General features: G+C 54.1%; 2 protein-coding genes across 2 annotated transcripts; both read right to left on the bottom strand.

The window, feature by feature from the left end:
* Positions 1 to 1,567: 1,567 nt before the first annotated feature.
* On the bottom strand, positions 1,568 to 2,272 carry EsH8_III_001058 (Ctr copper transporter family-domain-containing protein; the record flags this gene model as incomplete). The annotated part of the gene is made up of 2 exons (XM_083262783.1): positions 1,568 to 1,676; positions 1,731 to 2,272. The coding sequence occupies 2 exons, from the start codon at positions 2,270 to 2,272 to the stop codon at positions 1,568 to 1,570; spliced, it is 651 nt and encodes a 216-aa protein (XP_083123270.1).
* An 8,608-nt stretch (positions 2,273 to 10,880) lies between these two features.
* On the bottom strand, positions 10,881 to 12,300 carry EsH8_III_001057 (C2H2-type zinc finger protein; the record flags this gene model as incomplete). The annotated part of the gene is made up of 3 exons (XM_083262782.1): positions 10,881 to 10,997; positions 11,068 to 12,023; positions 12,204 to 12,300. 3 exons carry the CDS (start codon positions 12,298 to 12,300, stop codon positions 10,881 to 10,883), a joined length of 1,170 nt encoding a protein of 389 aa, XP_083123269.1.
* Positions 12,301 to 13,961: the final 1,661 nt, after the last annotated feature.

Genomic DNA, 13,961 nt, shown 5'->3' with positions numbered 1-13,961 from the left:
GGCGAAAGCCCACCCATGCGTGCTCGAGCTCTCCTCGTCCGTCGTTGTCCCTCAAGTTGATTGGAGCACGATTGGAGACCGGCTGTAAAGGTGTGCCGGTTGTCGGCAGGGTTTGGCTTACCTAAACGCCGTGCTTGTTGCTGCCAGATTTGCGCCGCAAGGCGTTGGAGGAGTCCGTGATGCCTCTTGTCACCAGATTTGGCGTTGTGAACGTGTATCCCAGTTGCCTTTGGGGTTCCGACACCGATATCAACAACCTCCACAAACCCCACAGCCATCCGGCAACTTCATGGCTAGTCATTCGTTCATTCATTCGTGGCCCTTGGAAGGAAAGGATATCATCAAGATACGACACTAGTATCGTTTTCTCTAACCACGTGGAAGTGGCCGGCATCCTTCGCAAATTGGCCAATGGCGAGGTTTGGCTGAAAGGGAGCATCGGAGCAGTGAAACTTCAAAGCCTGTCTAGAGAGGGGCAGTTCAGATGAAACAGGCAGAAACAAGCTTTTCTGGAAAGACGGGTCCCTAAAAAGTGCGAGATTGGAGACCTCCCCTACACGTACCCAAGGCCTGAAGTCATACTGGGTGACGTTGTCTGAAGGAGTCCGACACGGTGTGGTCGGGGCCACGGAGGGAGGATGCTTGCTCATCGGCAGGATACCTGCGAATCAACCGTAGCGGCGTATCTCGTACTCGCCCGCACGTGATTGGGCGTGTTCTATTAGAAGGCACACATAGTGGCGTCCTCGAAGAAATGGAAAGGTGCCCGTCCTGCCTCCTAGCGTCGATCGTATCGTTCGTCCTGGGTCGTTGTCCCCGCGAATTAGTACGTCTGTGCAATATGTAGTATTTAGAGATGTGTTTTGGTAGGGACGAAGCCAAGGTCTCTGGCGGACTACGGCCTTCTTCGGCGGCAGTTCACGGCAACTGAGGACCTACTTCGGTGTACGGTTCAATCATAGCACGAGACGAAAGGTGTGTTTTGTTGTTAGACAAGAGAAAGCGGTTGGGCTTGGTAGGTCTCACTTTCTTTATTTTTTGGGGGAATGGAGGGGCCGGAACGGAAGGAATGGGCTGAGGGGGTTTGAGAAGGTTTCTGCACGGACCATCTGATGGCCCCTCCACACACATGTACTTGTACCAGCTTCACTATCACTAGCACAGCATGAACGACAGCGCAGTCCTGCTTGGGACCCAAACTCGCGACGGCTTCACTATATCGTCACAGCTTCGGGCTTGGCAGCCATCAGCCACCAGAGAAATGTACAAGAGCGCACTGTGCACCACAGCGAGGCGAGAGAAGTTGAACCCAGCTGATAGCAACCAGGGGGCTCTCTCCAATCAGGGCCCAAATTTATAAAAAAAAATGGCAAAGAAAAAGAAAAAAGGTAACTCAAAACGTGGACAGATTTGACTGTATTCGTTTTCTCATAATCGCGTTCTCCATTTCTGACTCCTTTTTCCCACCATGCACACGGCCGTCAGGATTGCCGCAGGGTACAGTCGCGAGATCGGGAGACGGGAATTGACAGTCGGTGTCTCCGTGGCCGCAACAACCTGAGGTGTTCTAGTGTTCGCCCATGGTGGCAAACCGACCGACGGCGAGACTGCCGAGGAAGACACCACCGAGAACCGAGAGGAGGTAGCCAACATTCATGGTCATGACAGCCAACATTCTGCAACCAAAGTTAGCACTATTATCCACGGATGCGTGGGAAGCGTAAACATACAGCAGATAGCCAACACCGGCAATGGCAGTATCGATCAGAGCGCGGATGGGGTCAACGGAGAACCTCCATGGTCGCCAAATACCGTGTTGCTGCTGGACGACGGTGACGTTTTCCTCGACACCGTTCTCCGAGAGTACCATCTGCTTTCCCATGCTGTCCGTGGACATCTTCGCAGCCATGCCCAGCTTCCCGTTGACGCTGACGTAGCGGCGCTTGAAATCCTTGTCCAACCATCGCTTTTCCTGGATGGACTTCAGGGCCAGCATGCTGCGAAGAGCAAAGGCGAGAAAGATAAGGAAGATGCAGGTGGCGGCATAGGTGCCAACGCTGTTCGGAGTCCATGTCTCGGTATAGAGGGGGGTCTTCATGCTGGTCTGGAAGATGGTCATCATCATCATGCTCATGCTCCCGCTGGCAGATTCGTGGCCGTCGTTCATTGTGCCGGTCCCCATGTCCATTCCTGGCATGGCCTCGGAGGAGGTCGTTGAGCCCATCGCGCCATGGTCTTCATCACCATGCCTGGCCATGAGAAAGCTGTCCATTATGGCGGTTCTAGTAGTGTAGCGATCGACGCTGTTATAAGAGGGATTGTTGAAGATGCGTAAAGTAAAATTAGGGAGCGACGATGCGAATTATGTTCAAAACCAGGCTCCAGTCCCGGCCGTGGAGTTAGTGATTAGTTCGGATTGAGAGTCGACACGAGAGAGAAAGAGCACCGTGATCCTTCAGATGGGAGCGCCAAGACTGGAGAGGACAAGGCGGCGAAGGACGGTATTATAGATTGGTAGCGAGAAGGTTTGCGAGGGATCTTCAGACGCTTCGAGTTCGAGCAGGGAAGACGTTACGAATTGGTTTTCGCGATACCGTGGCGAAACGAGAGCATGTTCTGCATGAACAGCAAGTGACTTGGCTCGTGCCAAGATGTCGGAGACGGGCAGCGGTGACTTTTTGTGACTCGTGCCAGACGCCCTGAAAAGCCAGCCTGGATAGACCCTGGTGACACGGACGGCTGGCTGTAGGTCAGCCTAAGACGCCGTTAGCAGAGCGCCACCGTATCATGCTCGACACCCTGATAAGGCATGGCGGGAGTGCTGATACTGCGCTCAAAGGGGTCTTTCACAAACCCGCGCATTTGGTGGAGCGTGCGACGTCGCCAAGGACGGATAGTAAGCGGGGAGCCCCTCTTCCGCACCATCTGATTGGCTTGTTGCCCCGCGTAGCTTCACTTGCCCAAATAAGCAGAAAGTATCGGTACCTCCTTTGGCTAACAATATTCTCCCCAAGTGACATCCAAACTCAACCTCATCCATTCTCGTCTCAAACAAACTGCTCACCTCGTGTATCAACATCAGCCTCTTTTCTCCATTGGCCAGCTCCCTGTCTATTCCCGCAAACTTCGAACAAATCGCAGACGAAAAAAGAAAGGCAAACGCTGAGTTGAATGTTATATTTGGCGACGATGTGGCCGATGTCTGTTTGAACAATCCACTCCGGCCTTCGGCAAAGTCGTCAATGACAAGGTCTCTGTCATGTCGGCGAGCCCCCTATTTCCAAATACAATACACGACCAGGGCGCCGGAATGACAGAAATGACGGTAAAGGCCACAAAAGCAGACAAATCAAGACAATCTTTTGCAACGGAACCAAAGTGTCGCAATCAAATATGGGATTATGAGTGTCTCCAGAACTCCGCCATAGCCCATCTTGACTGTGATGCTTGGAAAAATAAGGGACCTCAGTACAGAGCAACTCTATAGCTACGTGAAACGCCCCGTGAGCCCACTCTGGTCCAAAGGTGGTGGTCTACACTGTCTCATGTGTCGCTAACCAGCCCAGAGTATGGTATGTTGACCATTCGTCCGAAGTCGAGTCCGGCTCAACTTATTCTCGGCCGCCCTACCGCTTCAGAAAGGAGCTCGTCCCAAAGCCTCGCCCTGATCCCGCCAATCGCAACCGCAGTGTCTCGATCTCTGCCGGTACTTTCTTTCAGCCCATGGTTGATGCATCGATAAACGAGCAAGTTTTGTCGTGCAATCTGCACATCACCCCCCCCCCCCCCCCCCCCCCCCCCCCCGTGATACTACGTCACGATCCACTTGCCGCGTGCTACATACTTTTGTTTCTGGACCTCTTCGTAGAAAATGTTTTCCGGGTTGGGGTACATTTAGCTGAATGCTCAATGCTTCAATTTAAACTATACAACACGAGTATTTTGCCAGTCCGAAATCTCACTCGATTATTGAGATGGTATCACGATAACTATCCGACAGCAAACACTACAAGAGACGATGAATGTGGATAAGCTCGTCTGTATGAAAAGGTTCTGTGGTTCCCTACCGGCAGTGTTTCAAGCAGAGGCTTTTCTTGCCCTGTTATAGGTTCTCGGACTTTTTACCGGGCACTCTGTTGCCTTGCCTAGGCTTCACTGCTTGATACATCATCTTCTCGCCCGCAGACAGCATAATATGTTTGCACAGCACGCTCATAAAGGATCGAGAATTGTATACTCTCGGCCAATAATGATAGAATATGGAAGTGGGGAAAGTTATGTTCGAGGCACTAGGTGTATCGTGTGCATTTGACATTGACAGCTTCTAGCTTTGTCTCCCCACGCCGGCTCAAACTCGTTTTCAAAACTGCCATCGCCTTTTATGAGCCAGATGCGGTCAAAGAGCACGAACCGACGAACCAAGGCCTCTTCTGGTCATTTACTGTGTCTGGCACCTGCCAAAACACTACCTCTTAGCTTGAGACTCCATCCAAAACTTCGTCTCAGCGGCGAGGGTGTGATGCAAGTTTAGTTGCAAACCAAGCTCCAACCTCTGGATCATTGGCTTAGCAAGAACTGCACTATTGCCTTACAAGAGCACCAAAGCCCGTGAACGCATTATGGGTATGAAAGAAAACAAGCGCGGGAAACCCATTGTCAATACTTTGAGCACTTGACTCGTCGGTCATCTGCTTCCGAAGAAACAGTCGAGGACGGGATTAAACCTAATCACCACGAATACTGCGGTCCCGGTCCTTATCAGGACTGGTTGGCCATTGGCTGCCTCGACGGGTTATATGATATGCCAGGGAGCCCGCACCCTCCGGTTATATCCTCTCCGGAGCTCTCTATACCACATAAAAGGCTCATATGTTGGTTGCGATATTCCACAGCGGAAAGTATAACCAGAACCATTATAGAGATATATGTGGAGACCCAATCCACGATTACCTATGACGGCCGAACCACTCGACAGCCCGACAGCCCGACAGCCCGACAGCTGTCTGATCAACTGCCAAAGGGTTTTACGCATCAAAGTTGTCTTTCAAAGACATTGAATGAAACCTCAGCAGTACAGATCAATAAAAAACGGACGCGGGGTTTCGCTCCATAATGGTTTGGAATCGGGATGTAACTCCGAAAATGATCGAGATTGTTGTGACGCATGACTGTGGAAGCTCCAGATTGCAGGGATGCCTGGCGATCACGGATCCGAATCGAATGCAACCATAGCGGCACCCGACCCCGTCTATTTGAAATCCCCTCTCACTTCTCTTGGTGGTTCTCGACGGCACCGCGTCAGCTCTGCGTCCAATATTCGTTCATATGGGGAGGCCATCGTCTCACAGCCTGCTGCAACCTCCCGCGAGTGGCTTGAGGCGTCTGGTGTCTACCTCGCCCAAATCTACTGCCTCTGTCAACTCCGAGAACATACTGGTTCCCGCTCCAGCCGTCAATTGCTTGGGGGTCGGGGGTGTCTGTCTTGTATCCATCAGACATGGGGAATGATCTGCACCAAGCCGCAGCACTGCCCGCGGGAATTGGAGGGTTGAAGCCACGGTTAGTCGGGGGCGGGGACACAGGCCATCTCCTTCCCTGTCTGCATCCAACCTAAACCGCTGGGCCGGGATCAAGGGGCGGACAAGGCAGGTTGCCGAGTCTATTTTGACGACTCGCAACGAACTTTGCCACGTCCCTTTTGATTGATTTTATTACGGCCAGCCCGATTAACGGCGACCAGCATCTAAATCATGTCATTTGATTTGTCTGACAACCACCCCCCGGCGAATCTTGTTGTAGCGGGCCCGAATGCTACCTACGAGCATCCCACGCAATACTGTCGGGCGGCAACAACCTATTGCAATCGCCCCGATTGCTCGAACCAGGCTAGGATCTTGCAAGCATTTACCTCCTCCGAGGGTTTAAAGCCATGCATATGTTTACTACAATGCTACGTACTCACCCTCGGTTGCACATGCCTGGAATACGGTCGCAGAGCAATATATTTTACTGGCGAAGATAGCCTTGCTACTCAATATGGTTATCAGCAGTGCTCGAGTCCTCGCTGGTCAGGTATGTCTTACTTCGACATGGCCAACACTTCCAGCACATTATATAACGCGTGGCAGCGGTTCAATGTCCCGGCCGCCGAAATGAGATTTGGACGAGGCAATATCAATATACGGGGTGTTGCGTAACACCGGCGGCACTCCTGCGGAGAGCGCCACCTCTTCCACGAATCGGCCGCAGCTCATGAACAGGGATCTCAGCGCCGAAAAGAGGAATCCGTATATCTAGTTCATGACCCGTACAATTGTATCATCCTTGCCCGTCAGGTGGATTGGAGAAACGCGAACCCACTCGGCATCCGACAATATGTCATTGCTACGGGAGACGCCAGGCAGCAGCATGGCCGTTCGGTTGTCAACGCAAGACTGGATTTTTCTAATATGCTACGCTTAGCATTGAACCAGAATTGGTAAGAGAATAGCTGACGGATCATTACCACCATGAACAAAGCTGACCCAAACAGATATATGCTTCGGGGGCGTGTCAGCACGCTGACTTGGCATGCCACCCCGACGAGGATGGGCACCCCATCCGTCGGCAGAAGCGGGATCGGCTGACGGCAGGCTTTGGCCATGACGGTCACGATATGTACTCCATAGAGCTGTCGGGTTCTACTGGCGAAATGACAGGCTCTGGACTGTACGAGATTTTGACGAAGCGCTTCCGTTTCTTCAGGCGCAGGTTGGGGAATACTACGCACACCCAAAGCCCGATCCCGGGTCATGTAAAGATCTCTAGAGGAAGAGCATCGTCTCATAAACCCGCTCATAATACCGGCATTGAGGTAGCTTATTCTACCCGACTGCACAGCCCGGCTGACCACAAAGGAGGCGAAAAACGACAACAAGAAGGCCAGTCGGGAGGGGTGGACTGCATGATCGCCATGGGAATGGCCAATCCCGCATCCGGACGTTCAGCCGCTGCCGCTTCCAGGATGCCGCTAAACTTAAACTGGAATGTTAAGAGCACAACGAGGGCGTCCTCCATGGGCGTCCGTCGAGCTAGACACGCCCTCGAAAGGCAACCGGGTTGGGAGTGTTGGAAAGTGGATTGCCCTCTCATCAACCAATTCTCACCCGCCTACGTTCCTACCCCCCTCATCCGAACATCTTCTACGTGGCGCGGTACCCTTCCCTCATTGAAGGCTTACAACGCCTTGGCTTATCATCCTGCTCTCTTGTTCTCTTTTTTTTTTCTTTCGCTGCAGCCCGCGGCAGACAAGGCGTGTGCCATCCCACGTTTGATCGAAGAATGAGAGAAGAGAGCATTCGGGAACGTTCGCCCCCCAAAACGTCCGCCACGCTGCTGGGTTCGCGTCATGGGAAGGGAATTTTGGTGAAGGGGCCGCCATCCAAAACCCCTTCACCGCACCCGCTAAGATCCTTCTGCACATGCGAGTACTCGGGGAAGACTCCCTTCTCGCCAAGGACTGCGCAAATACCGGTATGGCACAATGTGGGCCGAGCCAGCCCCAGAGGAACAAATCATTGCAGGCCGGCGAGGAACGTTGTCCTCCTCCTCGGCCCGGCATTTGTCTTTCTGACAAACGTAGGACAAAACATGATAGGGAGTCAACGTGGTTGGTCATTGGGGGTTCTCGCCACACCCGATTCAACATTTTTTTTTCGTTGCCGGGGGAGGGGAGGGGAGGGGTCTGCCAAAAGTGTCGAATATGCAGTTTTCTCTACAGTAGTGTTGATGCGAGTCCCTTGTCAGACTTGCCTGTCATCATAGTGTCACTGCTTGGCGTGTTACCCGTCTGCAGCTGGGCAAGCCGACTCGTCGAGCCCGCGTGCTCAAGTGGGCGTGGCTTTCCTAGCCCATCTACTAGCGACACCGCCGGCTCCAAGGGAAGGGGGGGAAAGGGGGCTAGAAGGTCTCTACCCCCCAGGAGGGTATGTGTCTCGCCCATCTTTTCGCCAGCCCGTCTCTTGGGGGAGCGAGCAGGATAGGATGCTTGTTCTTGGACTGGCCTCATATGCCCCCCTCCCATTCTGTTCCCTCGCGTGCATGTCTCAGCTCACTTCAGGTTTTTTGTGGTTCAGCTCCGCAGACGGCTCGCCTTCCACTCTGCCCCGCCTCCCCTTAGCCTGCTCATCCTGTCTCGCTTTGTTCCTCCTCTGGACTGGGGCTGGCTGCCGCCTTTACCCAAAAGGCCACACGGCTAGGAGGCAGTAGTTGGAACGACGAGGGGGGGGCTCACTCTCTCAGCTTCGAAGCGGCAGGAATCCCTCTGAACACTTGGATTTCTTCCCTGCGCCCAAAACAACAGTCAGCCCCCGTCGCGGAGTCCCATATCTTCTCCGCTCAGGAAATCTATATGCAGGGAGGGAGAGGAGCCTGGGGGAGGAGGGGAGTATCCCAGACTCCCCATCGCATCTGGCTTTACTTCTTCGCGTATCTCGGTAATGGGGGGTTTAAAAATTCCCTATTTCCCTAATATGGTTAAAAATGGTAAACGCCGGCCATCCTCAGGAACGACGCCTGCCGTGTCCCCTCCCTGCCCCATCGACCGCCATGCCAGATGTAACAACAAGCTTTCTGAATACCTTGGAAACTGGTCCGCCCCCCCTCTCCTTCCTTCCCTTACCCCCCTCCCCTCCTCTTTGTCCCCTAATGATTGATTAACAAGACCAGAAGGAAAAAAGTGTAATACCTGGTACCCGGCCGGCCGCCCTCCCTTCACTCGGAGAGTTTCTAGCCAGAAGATGTCCAATAGAAAAAAATAAAGGATTGGAAGTAATCAAGCTGAGCGTAACTTTTTTGGTAAAAAGGAGATGGGGGAGAAGAAGAAAAAAAAAGGAACCCCCCACCTCCTAAACCTCATCTATCTCTCCGTATCTCTCCGTTAGAGCAAAGTACGCGCACCCGCGCGCGCACACACACACACAAGAGCAAAAAGGGCTAGGTTTAGCTCCATTGACCGATCTACTGCGCGGCCGCGGCTTTTCCTTTTTGGCCCCATTGCCATCCCGAGCGTTCCCTAACATTGGCGTGCCTGCTAGAGCTAACCAGCCCGCCCATCCCTTCCCTTGTGGATGCGCTTTTTCGTGTCTTGTTGTTGTTCATGATGATGTTGTGTGTTAGTTCATCCCCCTTTTCCTTTCCTCTCGACCTACTCCCCCCCCCCCCCCTCCAATACACACGTGCGCCAGTCTCGTTCATCCGTTCACGCTACCTTAGCCGACACGTAATGCCCCTACATCAGACGAGGGGAAGAGGAGGCGGAAGGCGGATATGACGGATGAGGAGGTTCGGCCCTATGGTGCGAGGGGTACATGTGGACCTTTAATTCGTCGGCGCGGGAGGCCATCGTCACCTTTAGGTCTGGGCCGATTTTCGATCCTTTTGAGCCGCTTCAGGAAAATGGGTTCAGATAGACAGACAGACAGACAGGCAGGCAGGCAGGCAGAGAGAGTGTGCGTGTGTGAGTGCGTAGCATGCGATGCCCCTCCCCACGCTGGAGGGAGTCGATGCACGGTAGCACCTTGAATCACCTGGGCCTAATCTCGTATTCAATTTATGTTTTCTTGCCCTTATCGTCTCTCTGCCCCGTCACCCTTCCAAGCAAAGTCTCGTGGTCGAAACGTACTTCTACAACGCCGGCCTTTGTCAAGGCGGCGAATGTGGTCGAGCTACATCCAACTCATTTGAATAGCAACAGCCGGAGCAGATTGCTCCCGTCACATGTCAATCCCGCTTTTGCTGCCGCGTCACGCAAGTCAGTCACGGATCAAACTATCGTACACATCCATACCCGCCTACGACAGCATTTCAATAAAACCTGTGAATAGCAAGTTTGGTATTTTTCTTGTCTTTTGTTCACCCCTGCTTTCATCGGCATGGCTCAGAATTACTTCGGTCATTCCGACCTGCCTCCATTCGCGTGTGATATAGTACATGAGGGTTCCTTTCCCCGATAACTTGGTATCTTCCAAAGCAGTTCCGTGAAATCCCAACTCCGCCATACCTTGAGATCTTGTCCTACAATCTCTGCATTCAAACTCCATGTCCATCCGAGATGCTCGTCGAAACTTTGTCAAGCCCATGACTCGATTCTGGCCTTGCATGGCCCCCCGCCTCCCCGCCGTCGTGACCCATCCGATTCGTCACAGGTCATGCTCTTGTTTCCCTTTCCCAATATATAGGTGAACCATGAATCCGTAACCAGTTTGTGATTGCCCATGTCGCGCGTCCACCGCAACAAGGGTCAATGCCGCAACCTTTCGCCGTGAAAACCAGTGTCCAGTTCCGACCGAGTCCTCGTAACCGTTCTAGGCGAAGAAATTTCACCAAACAAATAGTAGTAAGAAACCTTGAAAAAGCGCGACAACAGTACCCAGCGTCCCCCATCTATGACCCTGATAGTCCCGTCCCATTAGTGTGATGTGATGCCGGTAATAATCCAGACTAGCCCGTGCCTGGCCAAGCGTACGGAGAGAAAGAAAAACGATGAGATCCATGATCAATTTGAAAGAAAGTTGGAAAGCTTTTCTGAACCGTCCGGAATCAGTCACTTTTCCGGAAACGCCCAAACTGCCTATTGTTGTGCCCCCCCGGTTGGTAATCGACCACATCGTGCGTGATTGTCGTAATTCTACTGCCGAAGCACGTCCTTGCCCCCTGATCGTCGATGCCAAGGTTGTGGGTCCTAAGCAAAGCTGAGCACCTTGAGCAAAGCTCGTGCTGTGACAAGGTCCAGAGGCGCGGTTTATCTCGAGCGTTCGTAATGTCGGCCGCTCGATTCCCGTCATTCGATCGTGATTGTATCGAGGTTGCCGAGGCCTTGAGAGCCATTCCGCAACTCCTCTTCACTCTCGCTTGAGCGGAGGAGTTCCGTCGTCGGAGTGCTCCTGCGAGGAGCGGCGGTTGTTGTCGTTCTGGCCATCCCCCTCCTTGGTACCACAGCCTTTAACGAGACGGTGTCGCTATCAAACTGGTTAGCTGCGCTTCTTTCACAGCGTGGAGGTTGATGCTATTTTCTGTCTCCGGACTTACCTTCAGTGCGTCCTTGCGGGAGAAACTCTTATCGCAGTAGTTGCAGGGGAACGGCTTGACGGCGAGGTGGATTCGCTTGTGTCTCTTCAAGTCGTGGTTCCGGTTGAAGGACTGCGGGCACTGATCACACTTGAACGGACGCTCTGTCTGGGGGTTCGGTTGCCCAGCGTGGCCATGGCCGTACATGGAGGGTGCGAGGTGGTGTGCCCCGTAGCCGCCGGGGACGCCCATCCCGGGGACAAGTGACATTTGGTGGCCCGGTGCGGTGAGGTTGGACATGATCGGCCCCCCCATCGATGGAACGTGATACGGATAGCGGTAAGACCCAGGAGGAGCCATTGCAGAGGGATGCTGAAGAGAGGCAAGGCCGCGTCCAGGACCGGCCGAAGTCGTTGGGGATGGAGCATTAGGCGAGGCGTGTGATTGCTGAAAGCCGGAGAATGCGGATTGCTGGGGAGCCGAAGAGGTGGAATAATAGCCTGGTGTAGCTGGTGGTCGTGACTGTGCATAAGGGTCAACATGCGAAGGCACACCGGCGGGCGTTGGAGGCTGGGATGAGACTGGAGCCTGGGACCCGAGAATTGCGGCTTGGGGAGTTGGGGGCCCCTGGGAAGGCAAACTAACTGGAGTAGACCCCGCTCCTCCGTGGGAGTAAGCCGTCTGAAAGGACTGATGGTGGGTTTGCCCGTAGGGCGGCGCGGGGAGGCCTTCGCCTCCAGTCGCCGGAGACTGAGAAGTGCGGGAGTAGGACATGGGAGATTGCTGCTCGTATGTGCTTGCGCGGGAGGCGTATTGCGACGGCTGGGCGAGGGCTTGCGGGGTCCCAGAGCTGAGCTGATAGGAGCTGGAGGGCGTCGGCCATGATCCGTGGACGTTGCCCTGGTAGTACTGGGAGCTTTGGGAGCTCGTGGTGTTGACGCCGGAGGAGAGCGGGCTTAGCCCTTCACCTGGTACTCCTGAAGGCGATGTTAGACCAGAGCTGGCGGTGTTGGGAGAATGTTGGGTATTTGAAGTGGCGGAGGAGGATGAGGGAGGAGCCGACGACGTGATCATTGCCGGGGCTTGCCAAGATGATGGCGATTGGAGAGGCTGGTTGTGATAACTGAAAGGGTATTGGTGATGGTGTCTACTCATACTGGGTATATCTTGGTTTGCCGACGGTAGATGGAAAGGCGGCAGGGCTTGGGTCGCCTGTCTCCGAGCCGCAAAGCTCGACGAAGTTTCCATGGCCATGGTGGGCTTGTGTTCTTGTGGTTCGTTCTTTCTCGTTCCTGTCGCTCTTGCTCTCTCTGCTCTCTTTTTCACTGCCAGGCTGCGGAGCCAGCAGTCGCCCTGTACTTGTGCCTTACGGGAGGATCGGTGGAGCACAAGAGCTGATATGACTGACAACCTTGAAGGAAGGGGTAGAGGATGCTGTGGTCTCTATTCCAGGCAGGGGACAGCCGGGTCTCAGGGATGCGGGTTCGGAGCTGAAAAAAGCTGGAACTCCAACGCGATGTTCAGGAATGTGGACGTCAGTCAGAGCTGCTGCCGCCACTGCTTCTTCGACGCTGACTGGTGTCTTCCAACCACGCACAATCAGATGTCGGGACCAGGTGGAGGAGGAATGCCGTGGCCTTTGGGGATGGAATGGGGGGAGGGGGACAAGACAAGGTAATCAGGAAGGCAGGCGATGCAGTGGTGTTGGCCGGCGGGTTTTCAAGTAGTAGTCGGACCAAGCAGATGGGAAAGGTTGTAGGTGTGCAGATGTGTTGACGGGGGTATGGGGTAGATGATATGTCAATGGACGGGATCGAAAGGAGGCTTTGTGTGCAGGTTTTAAGCTATCCTGGAGACGAGATGTCGAAAGGAGTTATCGTGCGTCGATCTCTTTAGGGCGCCAGTCCAGTCCGTCTATCCATTCAAGTGTGGAGGCGGCTGTCGAATATATGTAGCTCGCTGATGGTGCGGGACTTGGACTTGGGGACTAATCCGGGATCTGTTAGGCCAAAGCCAGCCAGGCTCTAGCTCGGGAGGGCTGAGGGGGAGGGCTTGTGAATGGGTAGTTGGTCACCAAAAGCTACGAGAGGACCCTGGGCGCCTCAGCTCCAAGTACCGGGGGTGGGTTGTGTCTGACAATGAAGGGGACGGTGAATAAGGTAGTGTCTGCCCTACGAGACGAGAGGGGACAGCAGAAACACACTCTTGACCTGTATCGGTCTGCTGTGCTGTGCCGTGCCGTGCTGTACCGTACTCCGCTGGCGGCAGCGAGAGTTTGTTGGAATGTCTGGCGAGGCAATAGGAAGCGGGGAGAAAGAAGCAGGATGGGAGATGTGACCAAAAGTAGTGCTTTTCTCTCCCGGTCAGTGTCTCTCTACCAAGCCTGTCTCTGTCTGTCTCTCTGTCCCATCCCCGCCTGACACTCATCAAGACCCAGCCGGAACGGGTACCAGGATGCAGCCGAGTAGCCTCAGCAGTCGAGGTACTCTGTGAGCTGCTCCGTACCTGGGAGATGGGCGAGGGTGGCGTATTGACTGACCCTTGGCTTGGGACAACAGGGTCTGGGCGTTGGGGGGTTCGAAGGTGGACTACAAGCAGGCTGCCGGGACGGTGGGTTTGAAGAAGGGGGTGGGTTGCTCAAAGGTAGCCGCTGGTGTGTCTGGAGATTAAAGGTTAATATTTCATTGACGGACGAGCAAGACCGAAGACAGCCTTTGGCCGGCGTGGATCAAAAGTAGCTATCAAGAGCGGGCGAGGCTCCTTGCCTTGGGGAAACACACGAACGACGGGGGAGGGTGAGGGCAAGGAGGGGAGGGTGTGGGAGGAGATTGGCGGGCAGAGAAGGAGAGACGTCGACTAGGGGGCGTGGGCGTGGGTGTAGGAGCAGGAGTCGGGAATGGATTGGATTCTGATTG

The sequence above is a fragment of the Colletotrichum jinshuiense genome, chromosome 3 (genome assembly GCF_051148585.1).
Source record: "Colletotrichum jinshuiense chromosome 3, complete sequence".
Taxonomy (NCBI): domain Eukaryota; kingdom Fungi; phylum Ascomycota; class Sordariomycetes; order Glomerellales; family Glomerellaceae; genus Colletotrichum; species Colletotrichum jinshuiense.
This window is presented reverse-complemented; position numbering and strand designations above follow the sequence as displayed.